The sequence below is a fragment of the Protomyctophum bolini genome, assembly GCF_963924005.1.
Source record: "Protomyctophum bolini genome assembly, chromosome: 17".
Classification (NCBI taxonomy): Eukaryota; Metazoa; Chordata; class Actinopteri; order Myctophiformes; family Myctophidae; genus Protomyctophum; species Protomyctophum bolini.
In genome coordinates, this window is record NC_137878.1 from 37,411,764 (window position 1) to 37,432,257 (window position 20,494).

A 20,494-nucleotide genomic window follows, 5' to 3' on the forward strand; every position below is an offset into this window, starting at 1 on the left:
CTAATATTGTAAATCTCAAAAAATATATTTTTGAAAGCATAAATAAAACATCCATTTCTATATTGTGAGACCAAGGCACCGCAGGGTCGCAGGTGGACAAAATATGTAAATGGCTATAGCCATATACAGTATAGCCACTATAGCCATCTACTGTATATGCAGTATAGCCACTATAGCCATCCATACAGAGCCACTAGATATATGGAGTGGACAGCAGAGATAGGCTCAACGGTGTGCCTCTTGGATGCCTGCTCGGCCCCGCGCAACAATTAGCACATGGCAACGGTTTCACTTTCACAGCCTGCTGGCTGGCTCCTTCGCCTCTACTCAGACACAATGTGCAGCCAACTGGAAACGCACCTATATACTGGAGGGCCCATGGCAGCCACATCCAGACTGAGGCTACAATGTTGGCTCTGATGCCAGTTTTGGATAGCACCACCAGACCTATAGACCAAATTGCAAACACTTTAGTGTCCGCGGGTATAGTTCAGTCGCACTTGGCTTTCGACCGCAAGGTCATGGGGTTCGATCCCGGGCACTGCCAACTCTGCGTATGAGTAGCACGGCTTGATGTCGTGCGGTATTAAGTACTGGGAGCTGATAGTAAGGTGTGGCGTCAAATCATTGCCAATCAGTGGTGGAAAAAGTACTCAATTCTTCTTACTTACTTACTACTGCAATATAGAAATACTCTGTTACAAGTAAAAGTCTGGAATTCAAAATGTACTTGAGTGAATGTATACACCTGTATTGGCATCAACTGTTAATACAGTACCAAAAGTATACTCATTATTCAGAACATCCTGTTTCAAGTTATAAAATGTATAAAGATCTTTTGAACGTATAGCAGATCTACAAGCTCAAGGCCAGGTGGTCCCCCAGCTAAATGATGGAGAGTTGGTAACCAAATGGACCCGCATAGAATCTTGAGAGCGTAAAATTGTTGTTAAACATCTCCATCGCTTAATCTACAAGAAGTCTACACAATTAGAGAATGTAGTATAATTGTTACTTTGATCAACGTTTGTCTGTTATCTCTCCTGTGGTACCAACATCAATACAGCATTAGCCTCGATACCCAGGCTTTCATTTCGTCTGCGCGAAAGATACAGCATGGACTCTGTGGACAAGATCACATTCAACGACGTCAAAATATCCTTTAGTTTTGGGTCTGGGAGGCCTATAAATCTCACCAAATGGTGGTCCGCGACTCCGCGTGGCTCAAATGCCCAATAAATAATGGGCCTCCATATGAAAAGGGTTGAAAAAACCACTGCTCTAGATTGGAAGTGAAACGAGGTGAACTGGCAAATGAAAACCTAAATACGACATGGCAGTTTGTCGCCGCCCCGCAGGGCGCCGTTTGACACGCAGGACGCAGCGTGAGATGTTGTTGATGTTGTTGTTGTTGGCGGCTCAGAGAGGCCAATCTCCCACCATTTTGAAGCGTATAAAATCCGGCCCTAAAATGATGAACTGCACAGAGCTGCACACTGTCCAACTGCATGGTGTTGCAAATGTGTCTGTCCGGTCGCGCATGTGGAATGATTGGCATATTGCACGATGAGAAATGTCTCTTAACTGAGGCGAGTGTGAGAGAGAGAAAGACACACACAGAGTCCCTGTGGCACCTGTCTATATGGAGTCACACACACACACACACACACACACACACACACACACACACACACACACAGTCCCTGTGGCACCTGCCTATATATATATATGGAGTCTCTCGGAACATCCCAGCTGTGGCCATGGTAACCCTGCTCTGCCTGCATGCCGCCCCTCTGGGGAATAGAAATCCCATGGTCCAGAGGGACTGGAGCGTGAAACCAGCTTCACACGCACGCGCACACACACACACACACACACACACACACACACACACACACACACACACACACACACACACACACACACACACACACACACCAATGTCTGCCCTTCCCTGCAAGAAACAGGGGTGTCTGTGTGTGGCTATAGATTTACAGGCTGTAATGTAATTATACGAGCGTCAAGGACAAAGACCCTCCCCACTAATAGTTATTTGCTGCACGGGACCTCCCCCCTGGCCCTGAGGGACACGGAGACCTCCCCCCTGGCCCTGAGGGACACGGAGAATGGGATCTCCCCCCTGAGAGTCCAACAAATGTCCTCCATAATCCCTTCGGGGGGGGGGGCGCGTTATAGCCCGACGTCCCGTAATCTGACTAGGTGGTCGGTTCAGACTCACGGTGGCTTCCGCGTGTGCTTATAGGGTTTGGGGATATAGGGTTAGTAGTACAGGAACTTTTGTTATAGATTAACGCCCCACCTGATCACACTGCAGCGTCACAACAGAAGCACCAGAAAGCAGAAGATCTGTCGCATATATATAAATATGTATAGACGTGCGTTCCCCTAATCAGGTGTACACAGAGGTCAAATACAAAAGGTTGAAAGGTCAAATGACAGAAGAGGGGGTTGATCTGAACAAAGAACAATGACACATGACATGACCCCCCATGGAGATCCCTCTTATCTCACATTAACACGTTCATGCACGCACACGGGCAGGTACGTATAATTTACATTCTCCGGAGTGATGTCATTGTCCCTTGTAGGTCTGCTATTTTTGAAAAATCGAAGAACGACTGACATTTTTAGAATCTGATCTCAGGTCAGAATGGGTTAATCAGACCAGTGTGTGTCCAGTGGAAACCTCGTATGAATCAGATCTCAGGTCAGAATGGGTTAAGGCCTACAAAAACAGGGGTAACCGGGGAACCTTATCAAATATAGTCAACTAGTATTATATACCAGCAAGGTCAACTAGTGGATGTACTAGTGGACTAGTTGCTTCAAGCCCTATAGTAGCACATCCCTGTCCCATCCCATCCCCGTGCACAGCTGTATACTGTATATACGGCCACGGGAACTGGGATTAAGAGTCAATGTTTGGTTAATGCTATAATGTCAGGCCGTACTGCTGCTCCTCTGCTCCACCTCTCAGAACAACGGGAGAGTGCTTCTGTCTGGGCCACGTCTCCAAAGGCTCTAGTCAGATAGTGACGTCCTCAGACTCTACACTCTACACTAGTCTACTCTACTCTACTCTAGTCTACTCTAGTCTAGTCTAGTCTACTCTACTCTACTCTACTCTACACCGTGAGGGGCAAAAGGAACAGGGAGATTAGAACTACAGCTCCTCCTGACGATGACAAATTCGTTTCACACCTTAACCCATTCAGGCCTGACGTCGAAATTATTATTATTCTTTTTTAAATCTTCAAATTTTCAGAGAGATTCGAGGCACATTTTAACGATAAAAAAAATAAAATAGCAGACCTATACAAGCTCATAGCGCGCCACTCGGTGGCGCGCTACGAGCTTGTAGATCTGCTATTTTTCAATAGCTAAATGATAACTTAATGTATGTATAACCTGCACCAAAAAAGGGTTCCCGCTCAAAATGGGTTAATTGATTAACTGAAACTAAAATTCATTACGATCCTCTGTTACATTTCACGCTGGCGGCAAACTGGGTGTAATTAGGGCGACGCATTGAATGCGCCGCGGCAACATAATGTTGCCGTTCTGAGATGTTTGTGTTTCCAAGCCGACGGGGATGGGGAAGAGAATGGAATATGTTTTTCTTTTAATTGAGACTATAGTGGGATATTATTCCATGTCATAAGGCAACATTTGTTGAAGGATGTAAAATTAAAAAATAGCTAAACAGAAAATCGTCTCCTTTTGATGCGTTTTTGTGACGCGACGCCAGTAGGTTGTCCAGTAGCCTTGGTATCCAGGCTTTTATTTCCGTTGGCTACGGATCAAGCCTGGGGGAAATGTGAAACAATTTATGAAGACAATAAAGTGACGTCAGTTTTCTCTGCTGTTTTCTACCAGGGAGGGCAGGGGGGAGGGGTGGAGGGGGGTAGGGGAGGGGAGGCTCTGATCGGTGAACCGATATTTATCCAGTCCTTGCTCCAAGCACGCCCGTGCCCCTCTAGATCAGAAAGCAAAGAAAATCTGGAACGATAAGCAACGGTGGTTCGGGCATCTGTTTAGGATGCCTCTCCAGTGTCTCCCTATAGGGATCAGGTCCTCGATGCACGTCCCACTGGGAGGAGACCCCGGGGCAGACCAAGGACCACGTCCCACTGGGAGGATACCCCCGGGGCAGACCAAGGACCACGTCCCACTGGGAGGAGACCCCGGGGCAGACCAAGGACCACGTCCCACTGGGAGGAGACCCCGGGGCAGACCAAGGACCAGATGGAGGGATTACATCGACTGACTGCATAGCCTTGGAACGCCTCGGGGTTCCCCCAGGAGGAAGTTACTAATGTTGGGGAGGGAAGTCTGGAGCTCTCTGGTGGAGCTGTTGCCCCCGCGACCTGACTACGGATAAGCGGTTGAAGATGAATGGATGGATATTTATATCGAGGTACCCTCTACGCTGAGGAACATTGCTTCTCAATGAGAGGTAACTAAACCGCGTGACAACGACATTGAAAATGTGTGCTGCTGGTCTACATACTTCCTCAGCTTCCCTCCATGCCTTCATGGCTGTTTGTGACCTCCGCCTATTACTAACAGCACAGCCCAAGCAGATGGAAGCACGCCGTACCGAGCATTGATCACACGTTGAGTATAAGGCTCAAGCCTTCAGCGAGTATCATTTAGCTCAACGACCTATAACCATGCACCTATTTCCATTCCTGCATGTTCTGCATGCAGGCAGGCAGGCAGCGGGGAAAGTGTTCTTCACCGGGGCATAGAAGCTTGACAGGCGGGTGCATAGCGGGAGAGAGTGTGTGATAATGAGGCAGTGGAACATAACAATAACACACGCACACACACGCACACACACCCACACACACACACACACACACACACACACACACACACACACACACACACACACACACACACACACACACACACAGAGAGAGATCGATACACTTATACATTATGTCCCGGTTCACCTCTCCTCCCTCTCTGATTATTTTCCATCTTTTCCCCAACTGCCAGCTGCACTCAAGAACAATTGTGCATTCGCCTCGCGTCGCGTCGCCTCGCCTCCCGGGGGAACCAAACGACGGCTTGCTTAACGCACTAGTTCTAGACTCGCGTCGCGTCGCCTCGCCTCCCGGGGAACCAAACGACGGCTTGCTTAACGCACTAGTTCTCAGCCTGTGGTGTCGTGTGTTGTAAGCGGATTGGATCCAGATTGGATTTTTACATAATCGCTGTTGTCTGTCAGACAATTCGTAATAGTGCTGCACAAAAGGTATATAGTGGAAATGGCAAGCTACAAGCTCACAACGTGACGCGAGGCGTTGTGAGCTCGTAGATGTTTTCACCATTTCAAACCGTAACATTGTTCTACCCGACAGCAACGACGTGAGAACATTTGGAAAACTGTTGCTCCATCACATTAAATCTCTGGCAAGGGTGGAAATTTAGGGGTGCATACTTAGTTTAGACTAGTCATTGGTTAGACATGGGCAGTGCCAGTTCTAGGCCTTTTGAGGCCCTAGGCAACATATTATACAGAGGCCCCCCCCCTCCTGCTTTGCCACGCCGGATAAAAATTGTAAATTTGCCATGAAAATGCTTCAATCTGGTGCACTTTGAGATCAAAATTAAGAAGCTAGGTGGGGGCCACATGTAGCCAGTAGCCCATGTAAGGGATACATGAAAAAAAAAAATCTTCTCCCTGTGACGAGGCCCCCTCAGTGGTTGAGGCCCTAGGCGACCGCCTAGTTCGCCTATGCCTAGAACCGGCCCTGGTCGGGGGGGTAGGACCAAGTCTCATGGGATTTGGGATTTGTTTATAAACATTTTGGTATTTGTTTATAAACATTTGTGATTTGTTTATAAACATTTGTGATTTGTTTATAAACATTTGTGATTTGTTTATAAACATTTGGGATTTGTTTATAAACATTTTGTGATTTGTTTATAAACATTTGGGATTTGTTTACAAACATTTGGGATTTGTAAGTCTCATGGGGGGGGGGGGGGGGTAGGACCACTACCTAGACTTGGTCCTACCCCCCCGACCATGAGACTTACTACAGGTCAACTGATAGTGGTCCTACCCCCCCCATGAGACTTACAAATCCCAAATGTTTATAAACAAATCCCAAAAATGTTTATAAACAAATCACAAATGTTTATAAACAAATCACAAATGTTTATAAACAAATCACAAATGTTTATAAACAAATACCAAAATGTTTATAAACAAATCCCAAATCCCATGAGACTTGGTCCGTCACATGGGTTAAGGTTAGGTTTAGGTGTGCTGCCCTGTGGGAGGTTAGGTTTAGGGTGAGGGTTTGAGATAGGTTGTAGTTGTAGGACTAATGACTGGTCTAACCAATGACCAGTCATTGGTTAGACCAGTCATTGGTTAGACCAGGCTGTTAGACCAAAATCAAGTCAAATGTGGAAGTATATAGCGTTCTTCCGGGTGCTTCAAAACGCCACTGAGCAACTTCCACTGAAATGAACAGCTCTATTGGTCTCCAGCCACCATCGGTGTGGTTCGCGGGCTTTGCAGAAATGGGGCTATATTTCTTTCTGAAATCCCACCTCTGCTAGCATGCCGCTGCGTGCCCCGAGGGCCACGTAGAGGCCCCCCGGCCGCAGCTTTGGAGGGGCCATGATGTGATGGGGAGATCAGGGGGCCCCGACGGCTAGCTGCCACGGATGAAAGGTCAGCAATTAGTGCTGAACTTTTACTAAACGGTGACAAATGTGTCACCGCGAGGCCGCGCGCGTTAGGGGACGAACCGAGGTCAAGCTAGTAGAGACATGGGTAGTCCGTTGTCAAGGCAGCTGCATTACAGTGTAGTAATAATGAAATATGGAAGCTGCATTACAGTGTAGTGTAATGAAATATGGCAGCTGCATTACAGTGTAGTAATAATGAAATATGGCAGCTGCATTACAGTGTAGTAATAATGAAATATGGCAGCTGCATTACAGTGTAGTGTAATGAAATATGGCAGCTGCATTACAGTGTAGTGTAATGAAATATGGCAGCTGCATTACAGTGTAGTGTAATGAAATATGGCAGCTTATACAGTGTAGTGTAATGAAATATGGCAGCTGCATTACAGTGTAGTGTAATGAAATATGGCAGCTGCATTACAGTGTAGTGTAATGAAATATGGCAGCTGCATTACAGTGTAGTGTAATGAAATATGAGCGTGCTGATATTGGGGGGGGGGGGGAGAAGAAAAATAACCTGTTAAATGATTATCAGTGGTGCACTTTTTCATGTCAAGGACCCACAGAATTATCTGTACAAGCTCGTAAAGACAGCCATGTCATCAAACCATGTGACTATACCGTTGGAAAGGCATTGAGGCGGCAATGATGACACACAGAGGACACAAGTGTGTGTGTGTGTGTGTGTGTGCGTGTGTGTGTGTGTGTGTGTGTGTGTGTGAATGAGCCCTTGGAGATCGGCAGTTTTGTTTTGCCTCTCCCCCTTGCCCTCTCTCTGCCCCGTTCTCCGGCTCTCCCCAGGGACCGTGAGGGCCTCGCTGGCCATTGATCCGCACTGTGCGTGCGTGCGTGCGTGCGTGCGTGTGTGTGTGTGACGGCTCAGTGCATCCATCCAGCCACACTCAGCACTTTGGTGGGAATATATACATTTGCACGCGTGCGCGCACACTCACTCACTCACTCACTCACTCACTCACAGTTAGATGGCTGACCCTGAAGCAGTAAAATAAGTCACCGTTAATGTGCTGCCAAAATGTGAACTGCCTCGTCAACAGCCAATTAACACGGAGCCCGCCATAGAAACGTATCCAAAGCGTAGATCTGGCAACCCTGCGTGCACCAACAGCGTAGAGCCGTAGACTATATAGATCTGGCAGCCCTGCATGCACCAACAGCGCCGTAGACTATACCTTTTATAGCCTTTATATTCTTTAATCCATGTTCTGATCGGATCGCATCGGTATAGCTGTCTCTCATCACAGTGTAACGACAGTATAGTGGCCGCGGCCATTTTGAAAGAGTTAAGTAGTGATTGCATGTACATTCTCCAAATAAAGTATGCCAAATGCTATGTTTGTCCGGTATAAGAAATGGGGCAGTGCTTGTGATTAGCGCACATCCTTTCACAAATCGGCGCAATGAATGTCGTTTCTGGTGAAAACAAGGTTTTTCTCAACGGTCGACAGCAGGCGCTGTGATACTCGCGGTCGGGGTTTTTGCTGCATCGAACCGAGAGAACAACAACCGGTCAAGAAACCACACACAGCATCATGTCATCGTAACATCCGGTTACGGATATTTGGCTCTGGGTTGAAAACCTTAACAATGCGCGATGAATAGATGAATTAATCCCGGCGGGCAGAGTCTCGATTCCACCCATCCACTTTTATAACCTAAAAAACACGGCTGACCTCAAATTATATACATACATCAAATTCTGTGCTCAAGCCAATCAAATCATCACACATGGCCATTTCGGGCCAATCACAATTGGCGTCTTCACTCTTACTGCCCAAACATTAAATTCCCACTGACAATGAATGGAGAATGTACGTCATGAATGTACGATGATAAGAGCTACCCCCTCACTTCACACGGGTGTGATTTTTTTATCCTCAATTATGCACGTTGCTCAGCCAAACGAATCATCATGTTCGTGTTCACACGCAAACAGACAAAGCTGGGCATAGGAGGGGCTAGTGAGTATTTTCCCCACCACTGTGTGTGTGTGTGTGCACGCGGGTCACTCTGACAGGGGTCTCTGGAGGCCTGGCCAAGCGGATCACTTGGAACGGACAGCCTCGCGTGCTATAAATACCCATATCATGCATATCTGTTTGCACCGTGTGTGTGTGCGGTGTGGGTGAGATTCTATGAATACCTGCATATCATGTAGGCCTATATCTGTTGGCACCGTGTGTGTGTGTGTGTGTGTGTGTGTGTGTGTGTGTGTGTGTGTGTGTGTGTGTGTGTGTGTGTGTGTGTGTTGTGCACGGGTGAGATTTCTAGCATCTGCAAAGATATCTCCGTCTGTCTTTTGCGGCGGCATTGATTTTTCTTTTAAAAAACCAAATGCATCCGCTCCGATCTCCTCCCGGAGAGCGCCACCAATACGGGGAACACGATAGCGAGGGATGCAGCAAATGCACTTAACCCATTCTGACCGGGAACCCATTTTGGTGTTTAGCATCATGTTATGCTTTAGCTATTGAAAAACAGCAGATCTACAAGCTCATAGCGCGCCACCGAGTGGCGCGGTACGAGCTTGTAGGTCTGCTATTTTTGAAAAATCGAAGAACGACTGAATTTTTTTTAGAATCTGATCTCAGGTCAGAATGGGTTCATCAGACCAGTGTGTGTCCAGTGGAAACCTCGTATGAATCTGATCTCAGGTCAGAATGGGTTAAAGTAACTTTCGTGCAATCTGTTGTACAGTAGTTCCGTTTCGATTTCTATTTCCGCGACCATGTTTTGAACATTTTTTGGCACGGCCAATGATTGGCCAACCAAGTCAAATTAAACCTCAAGACACCATGCACTTGCACATGTCATTTATAGTGAAAATGGCAGATCAACAAGCTCACAACACGTCACAATGTGATCACGGCCCGCCAGAAATACATTTTAGTCCACTAAATCCACTGTAGATTTAATATCACTAAAACTAAATGCAGTTTTTATTCAGAAGACTATTGGTGCGTTCACACGGGCAGACGCAAAGACGAATGGGAGTGTCATTTGGAGCAGCCATACATGCATCGTTGCGTCGTCATGTCGCTGGCTTCCATTGACAATGAATGGTAGACTGCGTCTTTGCGTCTGTACGTGTGAACGCAACATTAGACTATACAACTGAATCCACACTACAGTGCACATCGGGCACACCATTTTGGGAACCACTCAGCTGACGTGTATACATACGTAAGCTATAAATCCATTGCTTTTCTGAACACAAGGCTGGGGCCCCCAGCCACCCACTGCATGCCTGCCTGATGGGGGGCCCCCCATGGGCCCCCGGGCGCTATGCCGTCCTGACGGGACAAGGAGATCTAACAGAGACAGTGCCAGCAGCGATGACGACGCTCTCTCTCTCTCTCTCTCTCTCTCTCCTTTCTTCTGCCAAAACATTCTGGGCCCTTTTCCTCTCCTCTCCTCCCAGGAGTGACACCCGAAAGGTGTTGGATCACAGACAAGAGAGAGAGAGGCCAGGGTTGGGAAAAGATAGAAATCACCCTCCTCCGCTCCTCTCCTCTCCTCCGGGGAGATTAATGAAGGGATTTAGATTCTGCAGCCTCGCCTTGCCCCCTAGCGCACGCGCGCACGCACGCACGCACCCGCACACACACACACACACAGTCACACACACACACCTCCCCCTCCCTCCATCTGTGACATGGCACTTCTGTTCCACCACTAGAATGCAGCCCTTCAGCCTCTAGAATGACTGAGAGAGAGAGAGAGAGAGAGACTGGAGAGTAACTAGGCACATTTACTCAAGTACTTCGCTACTGCAGGGCCCGAGGGGCAGGCAGGTCTATATAGCCTGGGTAGACCCCTCCCCCCTCACCAGATTTGGCAGGTCACCTACGGGCGCTGTGTAGCAAAAAAAAACACCCAAAACTGCACGAAAAACCTACAAAATAGCCAACGTTTTGCGTGTGCACGCATGTGCGGGGGCAACTTCTATACATAGAGCCTTGGGCTCTGAGAGCATTGTAACCGGCACTGCGCTACTGCACTATTATGTATAACTTATCTCTTCTACCCGAATTTGAATGCAAGTTCTGCTGAGCCAGTAGTAGAGCCTGCATGGCTGCTTGCTCAGGGGATACATTTATAATGTTGACCTTCAGGTCAGAACGTGTGACAGATCCATAGACACATGTCTAAGGCGAGACACGACCTTTGACATGCACGATCTAGGAGGGAGACAAAATATACGACCACCCCAATTATAGAAGTTACATCGTACAGATTGGACAAAATTGCTTGTTACTAAAAGTTTGTTATACTATCCAGGAGAATCTGTATGGTGGAATGCCCAAAGGGTGAGCCAGAAAATAGCAGCCAGGAGAATGAGACTATTATAGCAGGACACTGCCCAAAGACACCAAGAGCTGCCAGCCAGCAAACTATAGTGCTGAGGGAACCAATACACGGGCACCCGGCACCAGGACGCCCCACTGAGGGAACCAACACACAGGCACCGGTCACCAGGACGTCCCACTGAGGGAACCAACACACAGACACCGGTCACCATGACGTCCCACTGAGGGAACCAACACACAGGCACCGGTCACCAGGACGTCCCACTGAGGGAACCAACACACAGACACCGGTCACCAGGACGCCCCACTGAGGGAACCAGCACACGGGCACCGGTCACCAGGACGCCCCACTGAGGGAACCAACACACAGGCACCGGTCACCAGGACGTCCCACTGAGGGAACCAACACACAGGCACCGGTCACCAGGACGTCCCACTGAGGGAACCAACACACAGGCACCGGTCACCAGGACGCCCCACTGAGGGAACCAACACACAGGCACCGGTCACCAGGACGCCCCACTGAGGGAACCAACACACAGGCACCGGTCACCAGGACGTCCCACTGAGGGAACCAACACACAGGCACCGGTCACCAGGACGTCCCACTGAGGGAACCAACACACAGGCACCACCGGTCACCAGGACGCCCCACTGAGGGAACCAACACACAGGCACCGGTCACCAGGACGCCCCACATTAACATGTGGATGTAGGCCTATACTCAAGAACGACGTAGGAGCGCAAAGCACCAATTAACGAGCTGGCCGGATGTATGGAGAACCGGGATGACTGGAAGCGACAAAGGAGGGCTAGTCTGAGGAACCTCTTCTGCCAGTGCTCTCAGTCAGTCAGTCAATCAATCAATCTATCAATCAATCAATCCATCCATCCCATAAGGCTGTGGTATAAGTGCCATGCATCGATCAATGGACTCATGTCTACGGCTGCAGCATTCATTTAAATAGTGTAAACACTACAATTGTATACATAGAAGAGTTATCTGTGTTTTTTTATTATTATTATTATTATTCATGTTTAGATTCATATATCTTAATAATAATGAAAATATGACATGAGAAGAAAGCAAATTAAATACCAAGAGTATAAGTGGTAGATATACATGCATCAATCAATCTGCGTACAGTTCATTTAAATTGTGTAAACGCAGAATATTATATAGACAAAAGTTATCTGGCTGGTTTTGACAGGTTTACATTCATTTCTATTAGGTACTATGTGTGAGGAAATCTTGAGAAAACAAGAGCCTGGCCGCACACGGCAATAGCCAGAGTGCCAATATTTTATTAGGACAGCAGGTAACCAAAAATCTAAAACTACCTCCCCCTGGCCAGCCTGATGGAGGGGAAAGGAACTGGTCGGAATAACGTGTCCCTTCCACGCGCTATACGTCCGGCCGGGGAAATTCCCCTCTGTCAGGTGAAAAGAAGCAGCTTAGTTGGACTCCTCATGCATAGAAGGAGGCATGAGGTCAGTCCGCTGCCCCCCCCCCCCCCCCAGGTTGGCAGAGGAAGTGTAGTGCCCAGGATTACATTAGATAATTGGCACTGGGTGAAAAGAAAAACTGGGTTAAAAAAAAGAAAACGGACAGCAGGTAAGACGAAAATGAATGCAACGTTTCGGCGGTTAAGCCTTCATCTTTCCTGCTGTCCTAATAAAATATTGGCCCTCTGGCTGTTGGCGTGTGTGGCCAGCCGGCCACCCTCTGTTTTTTTCAAGATTTCCTCTACAGTTTTCTCCTGTGTGCTGCCACCCTCGCTACAAGGACGTTGGTGTGCGTATAGCTTCTTTGTTCACAGTATTAGGTACTATGTGTGCAGTATTAGGTACTATGTGTGACATGAGAACAAAATATACAAACACAAATAGCATGCAGTACTCAACGTGGTAGAGTATAGATGCACGCATTAATCAATGGAATTCCTGCATACAGTTGCAATATATCCATTACATTAGGCGTAAACACAAAATTGTATATACACAAACAATGTCTAGGTTTATTTTTTGTTTACATCCATATCCATATAGGTGATACTGTATGGCCATAAATGGTAAATAAATGGTAAATGGTGCATTTATATAGCGCCTTTATCCAAGGCGCTTTACATAGATTGTGCATTACATTCACCCATTCACACACCGATGGCAGCGGAAACCATGCAAGGCACCAACTAGCACATCGGGAGCAATTAGGGGTTCAGTGTCTTGCTCAAGGACACTTCGACAGTAACTCTGGGGGAGCCCACAGGGTTCGAACTGGCAACCTTGCGGTTCCCATCCAGGCACTCTACCCCTGAGCCACTGCCGCCATGAGAGCAACCCAAATCAATGTGAGGGTCCACTGCTATGAGAACCACTGCTATATACACCAGAGAGCTATACAAGAATGCTCAGACTGCCCATAAAGTCTCCACACACCACCACCATCCTCCTCCAACGCATCACTGTTCCTCAGTCTAGGCCCACCCACCCATAGAGACAGGAGGATGCTACTATAGGCCCACCCATAGAGACAGAGAGGATAAAGGGATAAAGAGCCTCTGCTCTGGGACTGATTACTTACATCTGCCGGACTAAATCCCAGTACCGCGCACACACACACACACACGCACACACACACACACACACACACACACACACACACACACACACACACACACACACAAGGCATGCTGCAACGGATGCACTGACGCATGTTGTACAGTATTGTTTTGCAACACAAGCACGTGGAACGAGGGTTGACTGTGTAGTCATGTGCTTGTGTGTGTGTCTCTCGGTATGTGCATCTTTGTTGTTGACACACAACAAAGGTGTAATGCACACCTCGTAATGTAAACAGCCCCAAGTCAACAGTATAACTCAGCGTTTGTGCACGGCTGCACACACACACACACACACACACACACACACACACACACACACACACACACACACACACACCCCCCCCACCTCCCCCTTCCAACATCTTTATTTTCCTCGTTGTCGGCACAAACATTATACGTTTGAGGCAAAACAGGGGTTCCTTCTTCAGCCTGTTCAGCGGGTCTCTCTCTCTCTTTATACGTACATGAGACGATCAAGCAACAACAACACAAAAGGTGAGACATTATTCAATTTACAGTGTAGGCATTTAGCAGACGCTGTTAATCCAGAGCGTCACAACATTCAACCCCACCTCCCCCCCCCCCCCCCCCCCCCCCTCCCTCTCAAGTATGTCACCACGTCGGCTTCCTTTATTATTTCTCTGGTAAATAAAGCACCCACACAGCTGCTTCTCGCATGCAGTGATGTAACAGTCATGTGGCCTCGGGCTTTCTTCCTCCTTCCTTGACTAAAACAAGCAGAGCAGAGATATTTTTTTCCTTTTTTCTCCTTTAAGATGCAGAGAGGACACATCTGCACTGTAGCAGCGGTGGTGACATTTAATTTCACTGTATTATGAAAGGAGATGATACGATAAGAGCCCAAGGGCTTATACGCACGCTATGAAGACAGGTGCTTTATAAGCATGACGTTTGCAAAAACAGTGCTTCTCAAGAGTGGGATCCAAGGGGACCCCCACATGGGGTCATTGAGCCGGTATACCCAACGGGTTGCCCCTGCAGCTCAATGAAAGATAACTATTACGGGTCCATTTGGTTTCAATTAGTAGCCATAGTATAGCTACACTCTCAGAGTTACATGGGGAACTGTATAATGCATAAACTGGGTGAGTCTTTGACGTTATAAAAAGATCCACTGTGCTAAAAGATTGCCAGGGAATCATGGAATTTGTTCTTTAACTGCCATAAATATATATGGTCTCTGTCGGGTGGAAACCTCATTATGTCCAAAACTGTTACTTTTCAGGATTCAAATTCAAAAACAGCGAAAGTAGCAGATCTACCAGCTCATATAACGCCTCAAGACAGAGGATCTGGTACGCTTGATGCTTTAGTGTGACGTGGTAGCATGGTAAATATGGGGCATTTATATAGCGCCTTTATCCAAGGCGCTTTACATAGATTGTATGCACATTCATCCATTCACACACACAACCATGCAAGGCACCAACCAGCACATCAGGAGCAATCAGGGGTTCAGTGTCTTTGCTCAAGGACACTTCGACACCAACTCTGGGTGAGCCCACAGGGATCGAACTGGCAACCTTGCCATCCAGCCACTCTACCCCTGAGCCACCGCCGCCACATGATCAAGTATAGGGCGTTTATCTTACGAAAAAAAACACAAAAAAGTGAAATCATGCAGATACGAGGTTTCTGCCCCTACAGCAACGATATATTATGGGATAAAGGCCTATTCATATAGGTGATGAGGTCACCTAAAGCTTTATTATGAATAGGCCTTTATATATACTGTGAAGACATGGAGAGCAGTGCCAAGCCGTGTATATATATATATATAGCGCCATTTAGTTCTTGACCACAGAGGTGGTCAAATGACACCACTCACCAGGTTTCCATTGATTTCCCAGCATGCAGCACATTGGAGCATGGAGGAGCCAGCCGCATCCTGTATCGCTCACAGGCCTGAGCCGACCGCGTGGCCTACTGACCTCCTGCTTACGGCTCATCTTTCTCTCTCTCTCTCTCTCTCTCTCTATGGAAGAGGAAGAGGAGGAGGAGGAGAAAAGCATAATGCTCGTATAACGGCGTATTAATCCCGTGCGGTTCTGAGTGCATACGATGCGAGGAGGGCTTATATATACCTCTTGTCAACAGGGATTTAGCCCGCGTGCGCTTTCATGTCGACACACGTACCTGGGCACACAAACGCTATGGGGAAGGGGGGTTACTGATGGGAGTGACATGGAAAGCATATGGCGCTGCAGGTATTTAATCTTCTCGTGCACGTTGCAGCAGAGGGACAAATCCGCACGCTCGAATGATAACGCTGTATATTAAACGAGCCAAGCATCAAAAGATAGGACCAACACTGTATACCTACATGTATAGAGAATAGGCTATTAACACCGTGCAAGTGTGACCCCGTTATCTCTGGCGTGACTGTATACCGTTGCTGTCTGGTGGAAACCTCTCGTATACAGTACATGTGACCGCTTCGCTTCTGACAGAGAAAAGTTTTGGATTTTCGTTTTTTTTCTTTTTCTTTCATGTCATGTGAAAAGCATGGGAATGGATTATAGCTTCAAAGTGACATATTGCTTGTTCAGTTTGACCCACCAGTTTTGGAGATATGGCTTTAGGGCTTAGGGCTTAGGCTGTAGAGGACAGAGCAGAGATGCAGGGCTGCAGGTATAATGCATGCACGGACCCATGCAGGACTGGAGCCAAGCTCAACGTTTGCGGGGAACAAATCTGCATGCTAAAATTATAACGCTGCATAATTAAATGAGCCAAAGCTTCAAAGAGAACGAGGGCCATGGGGGGGAGGGGGGGTGCTAGAGTAGCTATGTCGGGTACATTCAACACATAAATCATGCACTTGTGCCAAGTGATCCATTTAACCTTTCAACTACACCTCCTCTCTTTTTGAGCGGTGGCACCAAAGTTCATCGCTTACAAAAAGGCCGGTTTGCCCCCCTTTTTAATGCAAATAATCAATGTATTTGAGCAGACGAGATGGATGGACAATGTATACAGCAATAATATATAAGCAGCAGCAGCAGCAGCCCGGTGGAATTCCTGCTGTATAAACACTTCTCAATGCATTATCATTAGGGGGCCCAATGCGTGGCCCTGTCCCGGGGACTCAATTCATTTCCCAAGGCTGAGTGCTGTCAAATCCGCCTCCTTTCAAAAATGTGCAAGCAAACCAGGGGTGGAACAAAAATAAAAGAAGAAACAAAAATCATACATCAAATTACCGACATCTTCAGGCACAGTTTCCTTTTTACAAAATACTGCAGACCGTGACTGAATTCCATGCCCTCCAGCTCTGTGGATGGAAGGTGAATGAATGCACGGTAACTATATTATAATATACAGATGGGCACTTTTATAGGGTGCCCATCTGTATATGGCCTTGGGGTTTAGAGTGTCCGCCCTGAGACTGATGGGAGGACGGGGTTCAATCCCCGGCCGGGTCATAACAAAGACCGTAAAACTGGTACCCAGTGCCTCCCTGCTTGACACTCAGCATCAAGGGTTGGATTGGGGGTAAGTCCCTGCGACATACTAGCGTCATGTCCAGGGGGTGTACTTGTACATCAAGCTGCCTCACGCTACAGAAACAGGAGCCCACCTATAATGTATCTCTGCACAGCCTGCATGCCCACTCCCTCTCTGGATATGGTGGATGCACAGCATGCACGCACACACCTACATACACACCTACACACACACACACACACACACACACACACACACACACACACACACACACACACACACACACACACACACACACACACACACACACACACACACACACACACACACACACACACACACACACACACACACACACACAATTATAGACTAATGAGGCGTGTGACATTTCTGTACACATCGATGGTGGAGTGGCTATTAATTAAAGTGCAGCCGGCATGTTGTTGTTGATCATGATGCAACGTGTGAGTGTGCATGTTGTTGTTGTGAGTGTGCATGCGGCCGCTGAAACAGAGGCGCGCGGCCGCGCGCCCATGTGTCAGTTTGCTAATTGTGGCCCCGCGGTTGCTTGTGAGTCATCATGACACGTAGGCTAGACGTCGCGAGGTTATTCAAATATCTGATATCTAACGTATCCAAAGCTCCTCGGGCGTCTTTGAAGTCTGATGCAGTCTGATGAAGTCTTGAACTGCCATCCTGTTTTAAATGTTCTATTGTGTACTATGTGCCTTTTTACTGTGTTTCTGTGTTTCATGTTACCTGCCTGTGTTATGCCTTGCTGTAAACCAAATCGCCCCACGGGGACAAACAAATAAATGAACCTGAACCTGAACCTGCTATAGTTGCACACAACTGGCGTTGTTGCATGCTACAGTATATATAGGCCTGAAAATGAAAGATTCTGTAATGAGTACTTTTACTTTTGGTATGTTACGTATATTTTCATGCCAATACTTTTGTACTCAAGTACATTTTGATATTGGACTTCTACTTGTAGAGTATTTCTTCATTGCAGTATTGGTACTTTTTCTCAAGTAAAACATTTGAGTATACTTTTTTGACCACTGCTAAATAACAGGGGCGGCCTTAAGGATCGGGAGGCCCCGTTCAAGGCGTCATAATTTTAATAATTAATAATGTTTTAATACTTTTGTCAGTGTGTATTATCAGACTTCAAAGCATGACCAGCATACACAGCCAATATACACAAAAGCAGCTTGCTTGATTAAACATTTTGTTTTACTTTAAGGTATAACTGGAAGGCAGCATTGGCTATACAATGATGCAATCGCAACTGTCAGCGCTGCTAGTGCAGTGAGTGCACACACTGGGAAGTGGGAACAGATACAACCAAACAACACGGGTCAACGTGACATGACAGGTCAACGTGACATGACAGGTCAACATGACATGACAGGTCAACAGGTGACATGACAGGTCAACGTGACATGACAGGTCGAGTACCTGCAGTGATTATTAGCTGCTGCCAACTAGTGGTAAGGGGTGGACGTACAGGATGACGCTGAATAATTGGACAAGGCTGATTGGAAGGCTGCGATGCAATGCAATATTACTTCTACTATACTACTACTATACTACTACTACTACTATTTCTTTTTTGGGGAGGCCCCTGGAGGCCCGAGGCCCGTTTCAATTGAAACGATTGAAACATAAATAAGGCCGCCACTGCTAAATAACTATAGAGCTACAAGATCACAACAAGCTTGTAAATCTGTTATTTTACTGAGCATATACTGTATAGGCCAAATCAAGCTTTGACATTACACAAAACTGCCCGCTGTCTGTCTGTCTCACTGTCTGTCTGTCTGTCTGTCTGTCTCACTGTCTGTCTGTCTGTCTGTGGTGCTGCAGGCTGGTGGTGTCGCGTGCCGTGTGTGCGTGCGTGCACGCCACAGGCTATACTATACCATGAGGCACGTGCGTGATTCAAGGTCTTTCCAACTCTGTCTGTCACAAGCTTGTTGCACGCGTGCGCCCCACACATTCTGCAAAGTGTATCTGCAGGTTCACTGCCTGGATGACATAAAAAAATAATAGCCTACAATAATAATCACACCTGTGTGAAGTGCACTCTTTCTTAGCGCCCCTCACTTCACACAGGCGTGATTTTTATTATCTTCAATACAGTGTACATTGCTCATGGCCCAATCAAATCAGCTATGGGGTGCTCAACACAGTGCTCAGTCAGCCAATCACAACATTGCTATGGGGTAAACACAAACACACAAAGCTGGGCATATAATATGGAAGCCCTCAATAATGCAAGAAATGATGGCGATGACATAATAAGCGACAAGCTCCTATACAACAATACAAGCTGTATGACGTCACAGGCAGTCAGACAGAAAGGAGAGCCACTTCATCCTCGTGACGTATATAATGAACAAAGAAAAAAAAGCCCTTAACCTGAGCGTGACATAATGATTGCCCGTGAATTCCACACGGACGCGCGCAAGCGCAAGCGCCGCTCTGCGCGCAGTATGCACGCACACCCCCACGGTGCGCTCTGCGCGCGCACGGACGCACGCGCACACACACACACACACACACACACACACACACACACTCGCACACACAAATACCAACACATTCCCTTTGGTTTCCCGGTGTGTGTAGGGCAGGCTATACATTTGGGAGTTAATTGGAGCGACAGTGCATCCTGCACGGTGTTTGGGGTTTGGGGGATGGATGGATGAACGGATGGATGGATGGATGAACGGATGGATGGATGGATGGATGGATGTGTCTCATCAGTACCGTACCTCGGTGTCGTAGATCTTCGTGATGAGGGAGAAGGGGTAGCGGCCGCTCTCGCGGACGTGGCGGATGGCCAGCTGCACGGCCGGCTCGATGCCCTGGCTGATGCCGCTCATCAGCGCGGACTCGTTCATGGGCATGAGCACCATGATGGGCAGCCTCTCGCCGTCCCGCGAGAACCAGCTGTTGTCCTGGCCGTGCCGCGTGCGGTCGTTGCACACCTTGCCCCGCGCCGCGGGAACCGCCGCGAGGAGCAGCGCGAGGAGGACCGTGAGCGCCGCCGGCATCTCCCACCTCCTCATCCGGGCCGATGCTGGAGCCATGTGAAGCCCTTGTACACACACACACACACACACACACACACACACACACACACACACACACACACACACACACACACCCCCCTCCTCACTACCCGTCCAGGCAGCCCCCTCCCCAGGGGGATCGAACAACCCCGCACAACGCTTAAGATCCCGCGGTGCTCCTCCCGTCCGTCCGACCGACCGACCCGTCCGAAGACCCCCCCTCTCTCTCACTCACAGATGAGGCATCGCTGCACAC

At 47.8% G+C, this 20,494-nt stretch overlaps 1 protein-coding gene across 1 annotated transcript in view; it reads right to left on the reverse strand.

Annotated features, from left to right (window-relative positions):
• gabbr2 (gamma-aminobutyric acid (GABA) B receptor, 2) overlaps nt 1-20,256 on the reverse strand; it is a gene marked incomplete at both ends in the record, with an annotated part of 411,098 nt that extends 390,842 nt beyond the window's left edge. Inside the window, one exon of the mRNA XM_080787246.1 lies at nt 19,939-20,256. Coding sequence (XP_080643372.1) covers nt 19,939-20,256 — 318 coding nt within the window. The remainder of the gene's footprint in view (nt 1-19,938) is intronic.
• Between the last annotated feature and the right edge of the window lie 238 nt (nt 20,257-20,494).